At 36.1% G+C, this 19843-nt stretch overlaps 1 protein-coding gene across 1 annotated transcript in view; it reads left to right on the top strand.

Moving 5' to 3' along the window:
• SEL1L (SEL1L ERAD E3 ligase adaptor subunit) overlaps positions 1-19658 on the top strand; it is a 36443-nt gene extending 16785 nt beyond the window's left edge. The window contains exons 4-17 of the mRNA XM_011357113.2: positions 1689-1856; positions 3251-3356; positions 4191-4353; positions 6737-6790; positions 6885-6944; positions 8718-8799; positions 9164-9318; positions 12072-12128; positions 14063-14131; positions 15514-15591; positions 16648-16710; positions 18016-18103; positions 18428-18576; positions 19354-19658. Coding sequence (XP_011355415.1) covers positions 1689-1856; positions 3251-3356; positions 4191-4353; positions 6737-6790; positions 6885-6944; positions 8718-8799; positions 9164-9318; positions 12072-12128; positions 14063-14131; positions 15514-15591; positions 16648-16710; positions 18016-18103; positions 18428-18576; positions 19354-19605 — 1544 coding nt within the window. The 3' untranslated portion in view covers positions 19606-19658. The remainder of the gene's footprint in view (positions 1-1688; positions 1857-3250; positions 3357-4190; positions 4354-6736; positions 6791-6884; positions 6945-8717; positions 8800-9163; positions 9319-12071; positions 12129-14062; positions 14132-15513; positions 15592-16647; positions 16711-18015; positions 18104-18427; positions 18577-19353) is intronic.
• Positions 19659-19843: the final 185 nt, after the last annotated feature.

Genomic DNA, 19843 nt, shown 5'->3' with positions numbered 1-19843 from the left:
AATCAGGTGTTCTGAATCTAGAACCTAAACCCTTAATCACTAAGCACTGCAGCCTAATTAAATTCTCCGTGTAGAAGCCACCAGCGGAATCCGATGTGTACTCGTACTGAATACGGTTCTGGCTCAGCCCTATCCTTGTGGTCTTCTCATCTACCTCTCACTCAACATTCATATGCATACTTTTGGCTTCAAGTTTATCTATAAACTGGAGAACTTTCTCTTTGGCTACAACTAAAAAGATGTCTAAGGCATCTTTACCTCTTTTTTTTTTTTTTTTTTAACAGCCGCCTCGAATGTAGCAAGATTAGAGCTTAACCTGTCTCTGCCCTGATCCGTTTTCTCCCTGAACAGTAACCTACTCCTCCTTCAGTGTTCTCTACCTTAGTAAGGACAACCCTCTCACTTCCTGAAGCCTAATACCTGATAGACTTCCTTGACTCCTCTCATCTGCACATCTAGTCAGTAAATAGTACCATACTACTTCCTTAGGATCACTTGAATACTTTCTCTTCTTTCATTCCATTATCCTCTTCAGGCTTCCATTACCTCTTGATTAGACTACTGTCATAACCTTTAAACTGGTCACCTGCATCCAGCCTTGCTTCTCTCTATTCCATTGCCTCCTCTCTCAGTAAACTGTAAGTATGAGCATGTAACTCCTACTTAAAACTCTTAGTGAGTTTCCACTGTTCTCAGGATAAAGTCCAAACTCTTTAATAAGATTTGTCAGGACCTTCCTAGTCAGGCTTATTTGTGCTTCTTCATTCAGCCTCTTGTCCACTCTGGCACTCACATTACATGTTCTAATGTGCTGAACTCTTTATTTTCTCTAATATGCCATGTTTTCTTTCATTTGATCCTAACACACACAGTTCCCTCTGTCTATAATACTTCTTCCCACCATACCCTGCAGCCTTTCAATGAGCCCCTGCTCGTACACATCCATGAGGTTCAGTGTCAACTTCAGTCCCTGACAAGGGAGGCTTTTTCCATAACATCGATCATACTTTTGTTTAATGTCTCTCTTCCTTGCTAGGCAGTAAGTTCTTGGGAACACAGTTCTCTGCTCCACCTCATTTCCATCACCTAGTGTAATTCCCAGCACTGAGGAGCTACCCAGAAAGAACTTATAGCACGAATTGGAAATGTGGTCTCTACCCCTTAACAACCTCAGAGTTTAGTGGTAGCTAGAGTGTGGTAAAGAAAGAACCTCAATACATGTGATAAGCGCTCCAATAAAATGCTGTGGGATCACAGAGGAGTACGTGAGTGATTAACTGCCTGGGGGAGCATTTTCCCTGTATAACTATATTTTTGAAGAAATCGACTTGCAGCATTCAGATAGAAAAAAGGAGAGTTATGCAGAAGAGAGAATTGGTTCAGTTGCATTTGCCTTATTTTTTGCTCACTGATTGGGCAGGCGTCTTACAGCAGACAGCTTTCTGAGGTTATTATATCTCAAGACCTTCAGAAATTCTAAGTTGGATATAGAGCTGAGTAGTCAGCTAGCCATGCTCACTAAGTTGACTCACCCTCAGGTCGTCCCTAATCAGAATCGGTGCTGGCCCTTTAAGTTCCCCATTACAAATCATATATCTTTGTCTTCAGATTCTAATAGTTGAAATTGTCAGCATTAAATCCATGAATACCGGAGGTTCTGTTTGTTTAGATTTTTCTTTTCTTCTCAGCTTTGACCGCCATTGAAGGCACAGCGCATGGGGAGCCCTGCCACTTTCCTTTTCTGTTCCTGGATAAGGAATATGATGACTGTACATCAGACGGGAGGGAAGATGGCAGACTGTGGTGTGCTACAACCTATGACTACAAGGCAGATGAAAAGTGGGGCTTTTGTGAAAGTAAGTATGCTCAGTAGGAGGAATGTCCATATTGCTTTATGTCTTGGAAAATAGCTTTAAAGCCTTTTCTTAGCCATCTTTTTTTTTCCACCCCATTCAGAAATGGTCAGTTTTGATGACTTGGTGGTAGCCTGAATGGACTTAAACACAGGAAGCATGCAGTGTACTTACTTATCTCCAGCCTGTCACTTGGGCAGCTTATCATACTTGTGTCTTATTTAGGGCTGGTTTTCCGTTGGTGTGCACACGCTGTTCTGCAAACCCGCAGGCAGGATGCTGAATTAATAAATGTAAAACATTTTTTGACAGTAAGGAAACAACATTATTGAGAAGGTTTATAGTGGTCAGAAGAAAAATGAATAATACCTTTTAAAAATACTTTGAGTGAAATGCACTATGCTTAGGGGTTGGGGAATATTTGACAAATGTAGTATATTTAACCTTTCTACATATCGATGTCAATATAAAGGGGCTGACCTCTACAGGCAAGGTATGTTGTCAGGAAAGACTTTGTAACTGATAATGAAGAATAGAAAATCTTGAACATACCTCTTTGATACCAAATAACATTTTTAAAATAGTGGCTCTGACTGGGTAGTTAGAACTACCTATGATGTTCTCTAGAAGAGAGCATCAAAGGTAGCCGGTCCTTGGGTGTGGGCTGGTGTATGAAGTGCACTAATGCAATACAATCAGATTTTTTTATACACAAGAACTCAGTTCTATTTCTGTTAGTATTGGTCCTAATGAAATATTCACATGTCTCCTAATGAGTTCTAGATTTCTGTTAAAATGCTGTATTACAGTAGCAAAATAATTTTGCAGATAACTAACAGTTCTGTGATTTTTGGTGTTGTATCAGTGCATAGAAAAAAATATAGAGCTTTAGCATTAGATCAGGATCTACATTTTTAAAAAAAATCAGTTTTTTACAAATTTTTTATTACATAATTAATCAAGTACTTTCTCATAAAGATGAACAGCATTTTGGGTGAGATTAAAGTGTCCTTTGACTATAATAATATTTTTCGACTATTGTTTTTTAATGTCCTTCTGATTTTAGCTGACTTTGGCATATAATCATAAACTGTTACTGAAATTTTAGTTGAATTATATAAAAAGTTTTAGAATTACTAACAGAAAAGTACCTTCCAATAGCAGGTTGATATTGCTTTCTCTAAAAGAAAGTGATTTAAATGAGTTTTATTTTTTTAAAAAAAGTCTTTTGACAGGTAAAGTCCACACTAAATCATATGTCTTTAGAGTCAGATTTGTAATTAGTGAAAGGTTATTAATTGTTTGTATCACGACCTGAAAGAATAGATACCCATTTTTGCTAAATGATCAGTGTAGAATTACAATCCACTTAAATGTATCTGACATTTTGTTTTTAGCTGAAGAAGAGGCTGCTAGAAGACGGCAAATGGAGGAGGCAGAAATGATGTACCAGACCGGGATGAAAATCCTCAATGGAAGCAATAAGAAAAGCCAAAAAAGAGAGTAGGTAGCACTGCCAAGTCCATTCCTCCCCTGAGAGAGGCCACTACAGAGATAAACAGCAAAGCGCTTTTTTGAAAAGTGTATTGCCCAAAGCAGAGGATTTCTTAAGTTGCATTATGAGAAATGTATGATATATGGGCATCAGTGGCATTGCTTTGATCAGATTTTAGTTTGTTGGGGTAAAAAGATTATAAATACTAATCACAAAAATGAACAGTAAGCAAAATGGAAATAATTGATGAAAGGTGTGGTAGTTTCTAAGACACAAGACTACTTATGCTACTCAGAATTTAAATGCCATAATACGTAAGGAATTGCCAGGTGTTTTTCTTTTTTGTTTTTTATTTTTTTTGCAGATAAAGACTAGAATTTAGGAATTTGCACTTGGAAAGAACATAAAACAAGCGACTGTCTTCTAACACTTTATGTCCCTTCAGTTTCAGCTGACTTTTGTTAATAGTCTACAAAGATTTAAAAAGAAAATTGCAATGGTTATCATTTTCTTTTTTACTGAACACCATATTATTATAACAGTTCTCTCATTGCAAATCTAGTTAACTTTTTTAATAGACATTTTTAGGTTTACTATTAGTGTAATTAGGATATATTATTGCTAAATGTATTAGGATAACAGAGAGAACTGGTATCTTAGGTAAAAACAAAGTGGCCAGAATGTTTTCTATATACATAAGTAACAGGACTTAATAGAAATAAATATCAGAGGAATTCTACAGAATAAGGAAATTAATGTTTCATTTTTGTAGATCTTGAGGGAAAAATTTAATGAAAGTCTAAAATATTGCTAATTTGTTGTGTAATTGTTTCCATTTAAAGAGCATATCGGTATCTTCAGAAGGCAGCAAGCATGAACCATACCAGAGCCCTGGAGAGGGTGTCATATGCTCTTCTGTTTGGCGATTATCTGACACAGAACATCCAGGCAGCTAAAGAAATGTTTGAGAAGTTGACCGAAGAAGGCTCTCCCAAGGGACAGACTGTAAGTGTGCTTTTGTTGGAGGATCTCGCTATACACAATACTCGTTTATTTTAACAGCAGTTTATTCTTTTTGCCCTAACTTCTTTTGACAAATAAGACTGGAAGATAAAGTATCTTTAAATGTTAATTTTGTGGCAGATCATTTTACCAGTCTTCTTAGTCGTTTTCCTTAGTCAGAACATTTGTAGTCACTTAAGGCATTTTTGTTGTTGCATCTTGCCACAGTTATATTTGTAGTTTTCCAAATTCTATCTGTAGAGAATGAGACGTGAACATAATTGTTTTTTATTGGAAATTACTCACTATTACATTTTTTCCCAAAGGTCAGATGCTGTAGCTCATATTAATCGTGATGTTTTTTAAAAAATGTATTATAGAAGCAGTACATGTCCATTACAGGAAACTGGAAATACAAACTAAAAAATACTAAGACAATAAACATCACATATGTACCAACAAGACATGAGCATTGGAAGCATGTTAGTTCACGCAAACCCCTAGACCGTTCTATGTGTAGGCAGACACATGTGAATTCTTTATTAAAAAAGATGTCACTGTCTGCTGTTTCATAATGTGCTCTTTTCAATCAACAGCCTTTTCCTTTCTATATACAAAGTAATATAGTAATTTTTTACATCATATAATACCCATACTATATTCACATGGTGTTAAACCAAAACATTTTCTTCATTCCTCTTTTGTCCAAACCACTACCTAATCCAGGACTACACCTTATATTTGGTGGTTATTTCTAGTATAGCCACCCAATTTTTTTGTTTGTTTGTTTCTGTGAGAGATAGGGTCAGGTTTTCTGCAGAATATCTTTCCTTAGTTTGTCTATTTGTTTCATCTTGATGTCTTTTAGTTTGTTTTTTCATAACCTGAATTTCCTATGAGCGGGATGTCACAGCTAACGGCTGATGAACTCAAGTAAAATATTTTTGGCTAGACTGCATTGTAGGGGTGTTCTGTATTTCATATTAGATCATGCTATTTGGTACCTAATATCTGTTTTATTCCCCATTAGTAATGGAAAGATTTACACCTCAATTTAGGAAACCATCACATTTATTTAAAATGTCTTCATTGATTCAGATTTATTAAAGATGTGGGATTTTCTTAAAATTTTTGTCAGAGGAAGTCTGTTTTCAGACTGTTTAACCGTTAACGGGAATTGTGACCATTGTTTTCTGTAGGACCGAATATCTAACCAGCCTGCAGCTCTTACTGTAGTCTTGGTTTTAGTTTTGAACAGGTTATATCTTAATTGCTCCCCTTTGTTTTCAAAGCTTTTTCCCTTCTTTGCATAAATCAGTTTATGTAAAATTCACACATATATTCTTTATCGTCAGACATGTTCTTCTCTGAAGAATGGTTTAATACTTCTAAGGCATCTTTCCCCTCGAATAATAGAACCTTGCAATGCCACCGTGCTTTATACATTGTAAAACACTCTTTCCACAGTAATTCTAGCAGATGAAACAAAGCACCAGAATCACAGTGGCTTACTAGTAGAAGTTATTTCTTGTCATGCCAGGTTGCATGCCGCTCTCCTGCCTGCATCACTGTCTTCCAGATGGTGGCTCAGGGTCAGGAGCTGCTTCTGTCATGTTGCTACACCATCAGAACTTAGGGCTTCTAAGCTGTGGAGAGGGCTGGAGGTTTTTCAGGGATGTTTTTAAAAGCGTGGCCTAAAAATGGCTTATATCCCTTCTGGCCACATCCCAGGCACATGGCCCTACCTAACTACTTGGGGGGCTGGGAAATTTAGAAGAGCTCATGGCTTTTGATGAGCGACACACCTACCTTTATAACTTTAGCTTATTTTGTGTAATCAGGTAAGATCCTCAGGAGACAAAGGGTAGAACCTTACCAATGCATTGTTTGGTTGGTTGAGTGGTTTTAGAAAATAGTGTGCTCTAGCGTTGTAAAGTGACCTTTCTTCCTTAACCACTTTAACTTGATCTGTTGCTGCCTCTTCGTATTTCTGGGCTAGTTCATCTTGGCAGTCTCGTATCCATTTTCACTGTGTATGCCCCTTTGCATTGATGTAATGATGTAGGAGTTGTTTTGTTCTCATAATAGCTATTTATCAAGATCAAGTAAATGTTATGTTCATGTTCAGCTTTGTTTTTCTAGTTAATATTTTATTACCTTTAATCTTCAAGTTAAACACTTTGACTTGATTAAAGTTGTATTTCATTATATGTTCTATAAAACCTTGAATGCATTTCTGAGGATAATTCCACAGTTTTACGTACTTGCAGCAGTTCAAATCATTTAGCATAAAGATTCTTGCATCTTTTCATAGTTCATAAACTATGTCTGTCCTGAATAAACTTCCACCAACAGAAGAATTCTTACCTTTATCATTTTATTTCAGGCTCTTGGCTTTCTCTATGCCTCTGGACTCGGTGTTAATTCAAGTCAGGCAAAGGTAATATTATTAAACCTTTATTATATGCTACAGTTTGAATTGGGTAAATATGTATGTGACTATGTTCAGTTAAACATCTTTTGTTCATTCACAGGCTCTTGTCTATTACACTTTCGGAGCTCTTGGGGGCAACCTAATAGCCCACATGGTTTTGGTAAGTAAGACCTAAGGGAAGGCTAGTAACATCAAGTAGCAGAAGTATTTTTGGTTAACAAATGACCACAGCTTTTCTGATTTTCATGACTGAGATTTACTTATGTTCTTTAAGACCAAATATTCAGTTGAATGTTCTTTAAATTCTTATTAATGGATATAGCACGTTAATCTACATGTGAATGAAAATTGGTAGATTGCATAATTTTTCATGAAAATGTTAAATTTGGCTGATTTCCCTTAAAATAGAGATCTCATAAATGGCTTTTTAATTTTTTGTGAGTGGGAATTGTCAGAATTATTTTTTAGATCGGTTATCATAGATTTTACATTTAAATTGATGAAGGACTTAAATATACAAAGAAACAGTGATCTTATAAAGTTCATTCATTACTGTATCTCTTATGTGTCATTTGATAACAGTGATCACTAAAATAGCTTAGTGATAAAATGTAGACTCTGTCCACTAAATTCTTTTCTGCTGAGATGTTTAATCTGCCTTCTACTGTATAAACTGACTTTGGATAAGTCATGCCACCTCTAGCTACCATATGTTCTATGTTTCAAATAAATATGTAAATTAATTCTTACAGTAATGTAAAAGCTAGGTCGAGCAGAAATCAGACTGAAAGCAGAAAAAACAGCCCAAATCTAGAAGAGTCTATAGGTTGTCATTGATGGGATAAAAGACTAAAAATAAAAAAGGAAAGTCTAGTTTTCTGGCCAAATGGGTGGTCCTAGATAATTTTACCCATTTATATTCCAAAAATAGTTATTGTGTACATGTTATCGGAGTTCCAAAGATGAATTATAGTACTGGCCCACAATCAGCTTTTAATCTAGAAAGGGAGATACAAGTAAGGAGACTTCACAGTACAGCACGAGAATGTCATGGAATCACCTCGTAAGACGCCTAACCCACACTGGCATCGGAAGGTGGGGGATTGAAGTAGGTACTTCTGAGGAGAGAAAAAGCTAAAATGGTTCTCGAAGGATAGATTGTAGTGAGTGAATAGAAGAAGCAGAAGAGGGTGTCCAGGCAGCAGGAGCAATATATGCAAAGGGACAGCAGCAAGAGGGAAATGCGAGCACTTTAGTGTGGCTGGAGAGTAGAATGCCAGGTAGTTCATCAGCAGGGTAGGTAGACAGGAGTCCCATAAACAGCCGTATGCCATGCCAAGGAGCTTGGACTTTTGTCCTGTTGTTATGCAGTAATACCCTAAGGATTGTTAAAGTTTATAAAGTTATTCGAGTCTGTGCTAAAGGACTCCAGAGAGCTCTAATTTCCGTTCTATGCTTTTTATAATAAGCTGTCTTCCCCCCTATTCTGAATTCATTTACTGCTGGTCTGCCTCTAGTAGTTTCTTGTCTTCCCTATTTTGCTCATTTGTTACTGCTTCTTTGCTAATTTGGAAGATTATCCTATTTTTGATAAAGTTGTGTCTAAAATAAGAATATCTGTTCTAAGCAAGAGCCTAAGTAATTTTCTCTTATAGGCGAACTGCACACACTGCATACATGAGGTTTATGGCATCTATTTTGATTGCTGTAGGAACTTAATTATTTATTTCCTAGTTCTTAGCTATTTTCTGGTTGTCGAAGTTGCTGAATAAATTACCTCATAACCTAAAACTCAGGATAAATGAGGTAGTAGTGTACGTGGGTCAACAGACAGCAAAATTACATTCCGAGTATGGTTAGCTGTGTTCGTTCCAACAAGAATGCCACTGGAGCATGTGACACTGCCGTCTTCTCACTCAAAGTTGTATTACAGGGTTACCGTTACTGGGCTGGCATCGGAGTCCTCCAGAGTTGTGAATCCGCACTGACTCATTATCGTCTTGTTGCCAATCATGGTATCTCTTTTTCTGCCTTTCACCTTATGAAATAAACAATGAAACAAACAAAACAAACAATTTTAAATACATCTGTTTTTATTGTACTACTTGAAATATCATGAATGGCTCTCTCAAGTGGAATCATCTTTATTCTAGTTGATTAAGAAGTATTTAAAAATTTTTTGCTTTGAGTTCCACTTCTTACATATTTTTTGGAAAAAAACTGAATTTACTTTAGATTACTATTATGTACTCTAGACCACTATAGGAACAGTTTTCTGTAACATAGTGTCTGTCAACATTTGGCAGCTGGAATTGTACTTCTCTCTGTGGGACAATTCTTTTGACTTATCCACATTATTGCCTTGTTTCCCTGTTTCAGTTGCTAGTGATATCTCACTGACAGGAGGCTCAGTAGTACAGAGAATACGGCTGCCTGACGAGGTGGAAAATCCAGGAATGAACAGTGGAATGCTAGAAGAAGATTTGATTCAGTATTACCAGTTTCTAGCTGAAAAAGGTGATGTACAAGCGCAGGTATGTGTTTAAACATTTCATGGAGTATTTTACTGCATTGAATATTAAAGTTTCTGAGGGCAAACACTTATATCTTTAACATTTTCATTGTTCTTAGCAATTATTAGCTACATCATTTGTAGCCACATACTAGTCCCACACTCTCAAGACATTCTGTTTGGATTCATCCCAGATATGGACTAGGCACTCACAGTTCCTAAAAGCTAGCTGGTGACTCTACCGTGCACCCAAGTTGAAAACCACTGCTTGAATAGAGCAGCATTACCGTGATGATGATGGCTCTTGATGGAGTCACCAAGGACAAAACTGTCATTTTCTCTAAACAAAAAGTCTAGAACATTTGGAATTTTAGATGCTCTTTGGAGCTATTTATTATTCATGTTTCCTTTGCTCATCTTAGGTCATGATTTTCTCAAGTTCAAGAAGTAGGCTTGTTTAATGTAAATGTATGATATCCATCAAAGTAGCATATATAATTTGTCGTTTTTATGGGTTGTTTTGATGGTATAATAAAAAGGAAAACTTGAACATCCAAGTTTTTTTCTATTAAGTTTACAGTTCTTTCCAATTCAGAAATATATGGAGATGAGTAATAGATACTTTTTAAGAAAAATTTTAAGACTAACAAGAGGGAGTGTTAACTTAAAAAAAGAAAAAAACTACAGTGACAAATTCAAATCTTAGGTAATGTAAATTTTAATAAAGTTATCTTGTTCAATTAAACATCTTTCTTTTACATTAGAGACCAGTTCAAATGTAAAACAATCTAAATGCCCAGTGTTAGGGAATTATTAGTTCAAATATGACACTGTAAAAATGAAATTCTGTGCATTAAAAATTATGTAGAATACTGTTTAGTGTGGAAAGCTGATTTCAATGTATAAAGTGAAAAACTCAAGTTAAAAAAAATCCATGTGTGTGTGATATAGTATATCATTTTCTTTTTTTCTTTTTCCTTTTTTTTTTTTTGCTTATTGAATTATTATATGAATACAGAAAAGTACACAAATCTGAAGTGTACAACTCAGTGAATTATCACCAAGTGAGCCTCTTGTGTGGGCATCACTAGCACCCCAGAAGCCCCTCTTCGGAACTCTTCATCACTAACTCCTCCCTCCTCCCCATAGGTAACCCACTGAGCTGACTTCTCACACTGTAGATTGGTTTGGCTTGCTTTCAAATCTTATGTAAAAGAAGAAAAATCATACAGCATTTTTTTTGGGTATCAGCTTCTTTTGCTCAGCATTATGTTTCTGAAATTAACCCCTGTATTTTCATGTAGCTGTAATTCATTCATTTGCATTGCTATATGGTATTTCATTGTATGAAAATCCCACAATTTATTTATCCATTTTGTTCTCAGATTTGGGCTACTGCAAGTCATGCTTTGCGCATATTCTTCTACGTGTTTTGTGCCAATACTGTCTTGTTTTCATAGCTTCGTAGATTTTGATATTGATAGAACATGTTCTCCCACTGTCATATTTTCATTATATTTACTCTAATTTTCATTGTGATTTCTTTCAACCCATGTGTAATTTAGAAGTGAATTGCTTAGTTTCCATGGGGATTTTCTACTTCTATTTTTTTGTTGATGATTTCTAGTTTAATCTACTGTGGTCGAATATGCTCTGTATGATTTCACTCATTTGAGATTTTTTGAGACTTTCTTTATGCCCCATCACTTGGTCAGTTTGGGCAAATAATCTGTATGCTAAAGAGAATACAAAGTCTGCACTCGTTAGGTGTAGTGCTCTAAGTGTGTGTCAGTAAAGTCATGTTTCTTAATCCTGTTCAGATCTCTTGAATCCTTACTGAACTTGTCTGCTGTTTCTGCCCAGTGCTGAGATAATATTGTTTTAACTTCCCACTCTCAATGTGGATTTGTCTCTTTCTTCTCTTAGTTCTGTCAGTTTTGATTTATATATTTTAGGCTACGTTGAGTGCATACAAACTTAATATTGTTATCTTTCTGTTGAACTTTTATATCATAAAATGTCCTCCTTTATCTCTAGAAATGTTTTTTGCTTTAAATTGTATTTTGCCTGATACTAGCATAGCTATGCTACTTTCTTTTGGTTAGTATTTACATGGAATACTTTTTCTGTCTTGTACTTTCAGGCTTCTTATGTTTAAGGTATGTCTTTTGTAAGCATCATATGGTTTTGTTTTTTATCCATTTTGACAGTCTTAATTGGAGTAATTAATGATATATTTGGGTTTAAATTATCTATCTTGCTTTCTGTTGTTTTTCCATGTTCCCTTTTCTCTCCTTTCTTACCCTCTTTTGGTTTGAGTGTGTCTGTATGTGTTTTAATTTTACATATTTTGAACTCCACAAGATATTCTTTTATACAGTCCATATAATTTGGGTTTACTCAGAATTTTGCCTTCCCATTGTCCTTTATTTATTACTGCATCTTTAAGCTTCCCAGGACAATTTCCTTCTTCCTAGTGAACATTCTTTAATATTTCCTTTAGAATAGGTTCATTGCTGACAAATTCAGTTTTAGTTTGTCTGAAAATGCCTTTGTTTCCCCTTCATTTCAGAAGGATACCTTATAATTAAAAGTAGACTTTTTTAGTTTTTAAACAATGTAGGTTAACGTAGCATGATATCTTTAGGAGTTAAAACTAAATCTTTAATTTTTTGAGTTAGAAACTTTTTTATGACCAAGTGATTTCTTTTTGGTCTAATTTAATTATACTTCAGATGCTACCATTTACTTTTGCCAATTTTTGTTAATTTTCAGGTCGGTCTGGGACAACTGCATCTGCATGGGGGGCGTGGAGTTGAACAAAATCATCAGGTAACTTTCTTGTTCCTAGGGCTTTGCACTTCCTATTATAGGAAGAAGTAATTCTTCAGATATATTTTTTTGCTAAGTCAGTGATAGTATCAAGCTTGTGTTATTAAGATGACTATCACAAATGAACTTTTTTTAGTGAAAAGATCTCACTAACCTCTGAGGAACTGAAGAATAGAAATGTGGTTACACCTCATAGAGGTGGGAAAGGTTTTAATTGTAAAACCTAGTTCTCAATGCTCCCAAATATAAATTCACACACAATGTATTTGTTTTCTATAGGTATGCGATTGATGTATGTCTTAAAACTTCTATTCAAAAATATTGCAAAGAACCGAGGAAAATTCATTGTTTGTAAAACTATAGGAGTCAGATCTATAGCCAGTCACTTTTTTCTGCGTTATGTCTTAAATATCACTCATCTCTTTCCTTCTTTAACCATCAGTACACCCATCACTCGTATGAATCATCTACTGCTTGTATATCCTAAGCAGTAGCCTGTCTTTGTAGACCATAAATCTGGTCGTGTGGTTCCTTTGCTTAAAACTCTTGAGTGGCTCACAATTTCCAGCCATTTAAAGATCAGAACCTTTAACATGGCCTCCAGGGCCCTATACTTGCCTCTGTTTACCTCTCCAGCCTTTTGCTTTCTGAGTCTCGGGCAGAGGGACCTTTTTTCAGGTCTTTGAAATATCAAAAACCTGTCTTGGGGTTTCTAGAATGCTAGTCCCTCTGTCTAGAATAAATATTACCCCAACTCCTTTCTTCACATCGCTGATTCCTAGTCATCCTTCAGAACTCCGGTATCTCTTCTAATACCTCCTGTGCCCCCAGCCCCACTGCAAGAATAGGTCATGTACCACAGATCCGATCTCTGAAAACCTGTGTTCCTTATGGCCCTTGTCTATTGTAAATTAGTTAATTATGTAATTAAGTTGTTTGCTAGAACATAAGGTCTAAAAGAGCATGAACTATCTGCCTTGTTTGCCGCTTTTATTCCCAGTACCTGACAGTGCCGAGCCCATAGTAAGTTCTCAATAAATGTTTGTCAGACTCATAAAACTTTGTTTTTCTACCATGCCAGTTAGTATTCTAATTAAGGTTATTTCATATACCATATCCCATCAACTTTAAGAATTTGGTCATAACAGAATATGCTTATTACCAAAACTATGCCAAATATATATGCCTATTTTTAAATTCAGATGGCATTTTGACAACTTTCAAAATGGCTTTGGTCTTTGAATCCTTACAGAGCTTCAAGTTTAATAGAAGCATTAGATATTTTGTAAATGATCACACCAAAAAAAATATGTAATAAATTGTGATCATCATTGCTAAAAATAATTAAAGGGGCCAATGACAGCTTAATGAGTGGGAGGTGGCAGTTGTCTCTGAGGAGAGATGGATGATATTTTAGTTGAGACTGGAGGTAAGACCATTCCAGGCCAATAAGAACAATATGTGCATAGGTCCTGAGGCAGGAAGGAACTGAGCGGGTATATCCAGAGTGCAGAGCAGGAGAGGAAGCAGTATTGAGACAGTGTGTGCTCGTGTCAGTATATTCCCTGAAGCACTTCGTGGGGCCATAAGGACCAGCATGTCGAGATGTAAGAGCAGTCTCTTTGGATGACTCCAAGACTAAAAGCAGGGAGATCAGCGAGTGGAGTATTTCAGAAGTTCAGGTGACAGATAATGTAGCTTACACTAGACCTTTGGTAATGGAGGATAGTAGGTAGATTCAAGATGTTTGGTGGTAAAAGTAGCAGGACTTAGTGGTGGATTGGATATAAACAATAGATGTCATGTTGCCGTCTACTTATACAGAGATACTGCAATATGACAAGATTTTTTAAATGTCCCTGAAATAATTATTTTGGTTAAAAGCCAGGGGCAGACTCTATTAAAAACTAATTATCTTAATTCTTTTCTTACAGAGAGCATTTGACTACTTCAATTTAGCAGCTAATGCTGGCAATTCCCATGCTATGGCCTTCTTGGGAAAGGTACTGTACATCCTGTGAATGTGTTGTATAATGGCAAGAGGTGTTTGCATAATAAGTACATACTATATTCAGAGTCTATAATTTACCAAGAATAAACGAAATAAAATTTCCAGTGCAAGGTTATTGTATCTTAAGGCAATGCTATTCGAAGGCATTTTCCTAGGCAACTTAGACATGACATAGCATTTGCTCATCATTATGTAAATTTTCCATTGAAATTAACTATCGCTGTCTGAGCTCCTACTTTTTTGTGTATTGTATGCAATAATGAGGGATTTATGCTATGCAGTCTTTGCTAGTCTGTCATAATTGCCTGTTAACTTCCTTGCTGAGTAGAAGCAATTAGATTTAGTTGGAATTTGTCTGCAGACCTTTTAATTGTCTTAAATGTGATAAACATCACCCATTTCTCAATGCAGTCCTTCTCTCAAGCAAGGCAACATTTAAATCTAAAGACTTAATGAATAAATTCCATATGTTATGGCACAGTCTCATAATTTCCTTTTTCATTATTTTGAAAACTAATACAGTGTAAACCAATGGGTATTTTCATCTGTGACCAAATCCTAAGATTTTGGAGTTAGATAGAATGTATCTCAAAGGTCTTTACAAATAGAACAATCTAGTCAGTTTTTGCCACATGATCATGTTTTAATTGGGGCCGAGAACTTTATGTTTAGACATTTCAGCTGCTACAGCATAGACATCGGTATTTCCCACTGTTTCTCTTAAGCATTTGAGAACTTCTTATTTGAGCGATTTGAGTTTTTGCTCTGAATTACTAACTAGCCCAACCTCAAAAATGACATCCTTTGTCATTTCCTCAGTACGTACATGGAAGAAAATAGTATTAGTCATTTTGTTCTTTCTTTCGGTCCTTTATCATGTTCCATACATGATACTCTAATCATTTGGTGCTTGAAACCTTATAAAATAAACTTTTACTTATTTCTTTTTCTGAACTTAAGACCTACCCTGTATCTTATCCAGGAGAAAGTAGTGGTAGAGGAGAAAGGAAAGCAGACATTGCCAGCTCTCCTTTCCTCATTTAATCACAGATCCAAAGCAATTTACCAACCATTTAACTGCTTTGAGATAGAGTGAGAAAAAAGATTCATATTGGGGTTAAAGCTGTCTTCTCCTGAGATCTGTAAGTTGATTTTACCTATTTATGTATATAGGTTAAGTCATAAATTTGGTATGACATAGAATATATAATAATATAAAATGTCTACTTTTAAAGTTTTGCTTTTAATTCTAAAATATCCTATGGGGAATTTTAAACTTTGTTGAAAGGTTTCATGAGACCTATCAAAAACCAGAATCAGATGAGATTGGAGAGCAGGTTATCAGTCTTAATAAACTTACGGTCTGTTTTCCAGATGTATTCAGAAGGAAGTGATATTGTGCCTCAGAGTAATGAGACAGCTCTTCACTACTTCAAGAAAGCTGCTGACATGGTAAGACTTCATGACTCTATTGAAATGTGTACCATATTACTATTATTTTTTAATAAATAAGCTTATTATATTGAAGGATTAGTTATAACCAACTCATGCCATTAATTACTGAAATCATTTACATAAATATGATTCATGTGAATGAATTGACTAGGAAAAAAAACAATGAAAAGCAATTTATTCTTTTTAGAGATCAGATTATTAAATATTAAGCCTTTCTCTATCATTGAGAAGTTTCCTGATCAGGGAAATATTGATTTTAGTAATGGAATTGAAAGTTACATAATTTACCTTGTATGTGCTGCAGCTTGAGGTTTTAAACTTTCTTAAGTAGGTACTTTTTATACTCACAATACACAATTTAGGCTTTCTTTGGCCCCGAGAAAGCAACATATGAATACTTAAGACCCTATATGCCTTCAGGGTGTGCACTTGTCTCTTCGCGAACTATATTTTATTGTGGTTCCAAATGTCAGTTGAGTATTTCCCAAAGGAGCACTGTGACAGTTTTTTAAAGATGCCTTCTGTCCTTCTAAGTTCAGGTGAATTCTACATTTTTCTCTTTCAGGTCTCAAAACAATGCTTATCTTTGGTTTGTGACACTCTGGTAATAAGCATACCTTTGCCACCCAATTCCAGTATTGCCGTTACGGTGTGGTCGTTGACTCTGCCCCATGGCATCTTCCTTCTCTATTGGGGAAGGAGGTTACCAGTGAAAAACTACCCCCCAAAAGTGACCTACTTTTAAGCCTAAAAAGATGAAATACATTAGTCATGTTTTATATTTTAAATTTATAGAGCAGGTGGTCATAAAGTAAGTCACCAAAATTTAATTCTTAACGAATTTAGTATTTACTCTTTTTCGGCAAATTATTGAAAGTCCTCAGATCTCTAAAACTCAGTGTTATGTTTAGCTTGATGGGAAGGAGAAATTTTTTTTTTGAATTAAAAAGTGCTAAGACTTGTTTTGAATATGCTTGTAAATTATTTCTTTTGCAGCCATTTAGTCTTGCCTACTTTTCAATGAATCCTTTCACTCTTTGGTCTCTTCTGCAGGGCAACCCGGTTGGACAGAGTGGGCTTGGCATGGCTTACCTCTACGGGAGAGGAGTTCAAGTTGTAAGTTTCCATCTTGCTTTCTGATTTTAACAAGCAGTCGGCTGGCGGGGTAGGAAAGTATTCCTTAACCAGCTTCCATTCCAGTCAGCCATTATAACCAAACCTAAACCTTTTCCTGTTTCTGACTTCGGTTCCCTGCCACCCCTCCTCCTATACCTGCCACACCAACTGCCTTGGTAGCATGGCTCTGTCTCTGGCACCTTCTTCTGAAGGTGTGAAGCTGTTTCTCGTTCTTACATCTGTACTCTCTACCCTACCCACTCTGCCATCTCTCCAAGACTGAAGCATCTCCCTTCTTCACTCAAGCCTAAGAAAATGCTCTAGTCTCTCCCACTTATGAGGAGGAAAGCTTTCTGTTCTGCCCTTTGTCCTTGTAGCCCCGCCTCTCCTCTCTGTGGCTCTTCACTGCTAAGCCAAATTTCTCCAAAGAATGGACTGTATTAGCTGCTACATTCACTCCTTAGCTCAGCAGTCAGGCTTCTGTCTGATGTAACCGCTTTATACAGGTCACCAGGAACCTCCTAAATGTCAGTTCCGGGTGGCATTTTTTGGTTCTGTATCCCTTGAACTCTTTCCTCACTGGAGTTCTGTGACTGCGAGCTCTTTTGGTTTTCCTGGGCCATTGCTCTCATGCTCTGTGCTGCCTCCTCACGTTGGATGCCCTGGGTTCTCATCGCTGTCCTCTTCTCTTCTCTATGTGATCTAAGCAGTATGTTTTTTTAATGTGGACCTAAAACTAAGCTGGGTTTCATTCTCTAGCACAAGAGACAGTAATGTGATCTTATTTTGATTTCTGGTCATTTTAGGATACTGAAGTTCAGTAGTGATTTTTGTTTCAGTTTTTCTCTGTGGACATGTAGGATATTTGAAATCTAATAATCATATAGTGTTTGATATGAATGCAGGGAAGGAACAAATAAGGAGAGAATAATTATCCTTATTTAGTATTAGAAAAAGTGAAGTTTAAAAAGGATTGGTTGGTTAATAGGAAACATAGGACTGTCCCTTAAATCTCATCTTTGTGTTCCACTGGTGTTGTTTATGCTTTCTGGGAGTAGACATACAAATTATTTCACAAAAACTCTTACTTGCTTTTTTTCTGTCTTAAATATTAATCCCTCTATGACTTAAAGTGTATTACCATCTGTATAATATAAAAAATTAGAAAGTAGTCCTTTTAATGGCTCTTTGACAGTATTCTAATGTGCTTTGTTAATTCTTTTCAAAGAATGACTCTCCTTACTTCCAAGTATGTCAGCCTTTGAGCTTGCTCATCATATGATCATGTGACCTCTTTTTCTATAGAATTATGATCTGGCACTGAAGTATTTCCAGAAAGCTGCTGAACAAGGCTGGGTGGATGGGCAACTACAGCTTGGCTCTATGTACTATAGTAAGTAACATTGGCATTAATGATGGATACACGAAGACCTGAATTACCTGTTTTCCAGAGGATGTCATTATGTTATAGAAATGAGAGCTGTCAAATTCTGGCTGATTAATGTTCCTCCAGTTCAATGATTTGTACATCTTGTTTTTTTATTGTAAATTATATTAATCTGTATTAATATACAGATCTGTATTAATAAGATTCACATCTTTCCTGAGTAAGAATTCTGAATTTCGTTTAGTTTTATTCCCATAAAAGGCTTCTCTGATGCTTCAGCTCAGTCTTTCTTAAGACACTTCCTGACTTTTTATGTGATTTTCTTTACAGATGGCATTGGAGTCAAGAGGGATTATAAACAGGCTCTGAAGTATTTTAATTTAGCTTCCCAGGGAGGCCATATCTTGGCTTTCTATAACCTAGCGCAGATGCATGCCAGCGGCACAGGAGTGATGCGATCATGTCACAATGCAGTGGAGGTGAGGGGCTTTTATACCAGCTTCTATAAGGAAAATTAACTTGGCCAGTAGGAAAATCTACCATTTTAATTCTGGTTTTCTTTGTGTGATTTCTTCTAGAGTAGAAACAGACTCAGCCTACTAGCATTGGAATACTGAGGGAAGACTGAGGGTCTGTGTGTTACTGTCACACTTATGTATTTCATTTGTCCCTCCCTATTAGAATCAGTGTTTATAAAGACATATTGTTGTCTGCAGTCTCTCTAGCACGTAAGACAGTATCTGAGACATAGTAAGCTTCAAAAAAAGTGTTTGTTAATTGAATGTTGCAGAGGCGAATGCTAATATCTCCTAATTGGAGCTTTTCCTCTTTAGCTCTCTCCTAATTGGTTCTTTAGAATGATATTGGTAACTGCTTAGCAAAGTTTCTAACTCACTCTGTATTTGAGTTTCCTTACTTGTAAAGTGGGGTTATTAATAGAACTTACCACATAGAATGTTTCCCCGTGGACTTCATGGGAGGATTGTGCGAGTTAATATACGTACTGTGCATAAGTCACACTGCACAGTGCCTGGCCAGCATAAGTGGTATATAATTGTTTGCTATTATTTGTATAAATCTATTCTCAAGACTTAAGTGAAAGCTTCAAATACGTATCTCAGACTTTTATATATATTTAATAAATAAAACTGCCAGACATTTACAGAACATGCTTAACAATCCCTCGTAGTCAAAGTGAAAAATGATTTTCTGGCATATCTTTCCTATTTTTTTTTTTTTCTTTCCTGTTTTCACAGTTGTTTAAGAATGTGTGTGAACGGGGCCGTTGGTCTGAGAGGCTCATGACGGCCTATAACAGCTATAAAGATGGTGACTACAATGCCGCCGTGATCCAGTACCTCCTGCTGGCCGAGCAGGGCTATGAGGTGGCGCAAAGCAATGCAGCCTTCATTCTCGACCAGAGTAAGCCTTGGGTTTGGACTACCGGGGCTCACTTCGGGCTAAGCCGTTTAAGAATAAATCCACGAAGAAATGTCTTAATGTTGTAAATAGAATTTACCACCCATGCTTAAGTTATTTTACCTTAGCTCTTCAAAGTTAGTTTTATAGAATTGACAGTAGAGATAGATTTGACCTTTATCATAAAATTAACTGCTTTCAATAAATACATTTTTCAAAATATAGCAGATACAAAAACATTGTTTTTCCAGCAGATTGTAGATTACTGGAAGTGGTTCACTTTTCAGTCTTATTATTCTGTGGATAAAACACATTTCAGGAAGCAGT

The sequence above is a fragment of the Pteropus vampyrus genome, unplaced genomic scaffold (assembly GCF_000151845.1).
Source record: "Pteropus vampyrus isolate Shadow unplaced genomic scaffold, Pvam_2.0 Scaffold32, whole genome shotgun sequence".
Classification (NCBI taxonomy): domain Eukaryota; kingdom Metazoa; phylum Chordata; class Mammalia; order Chiroptera; family Pteropodidae; genus Pteropus; species Pteropus vampyrus.
Note: the sequence above shows the minus strand (reverse complement) of the source record. Positions and strands in the feature narration are given on the sequence as shown.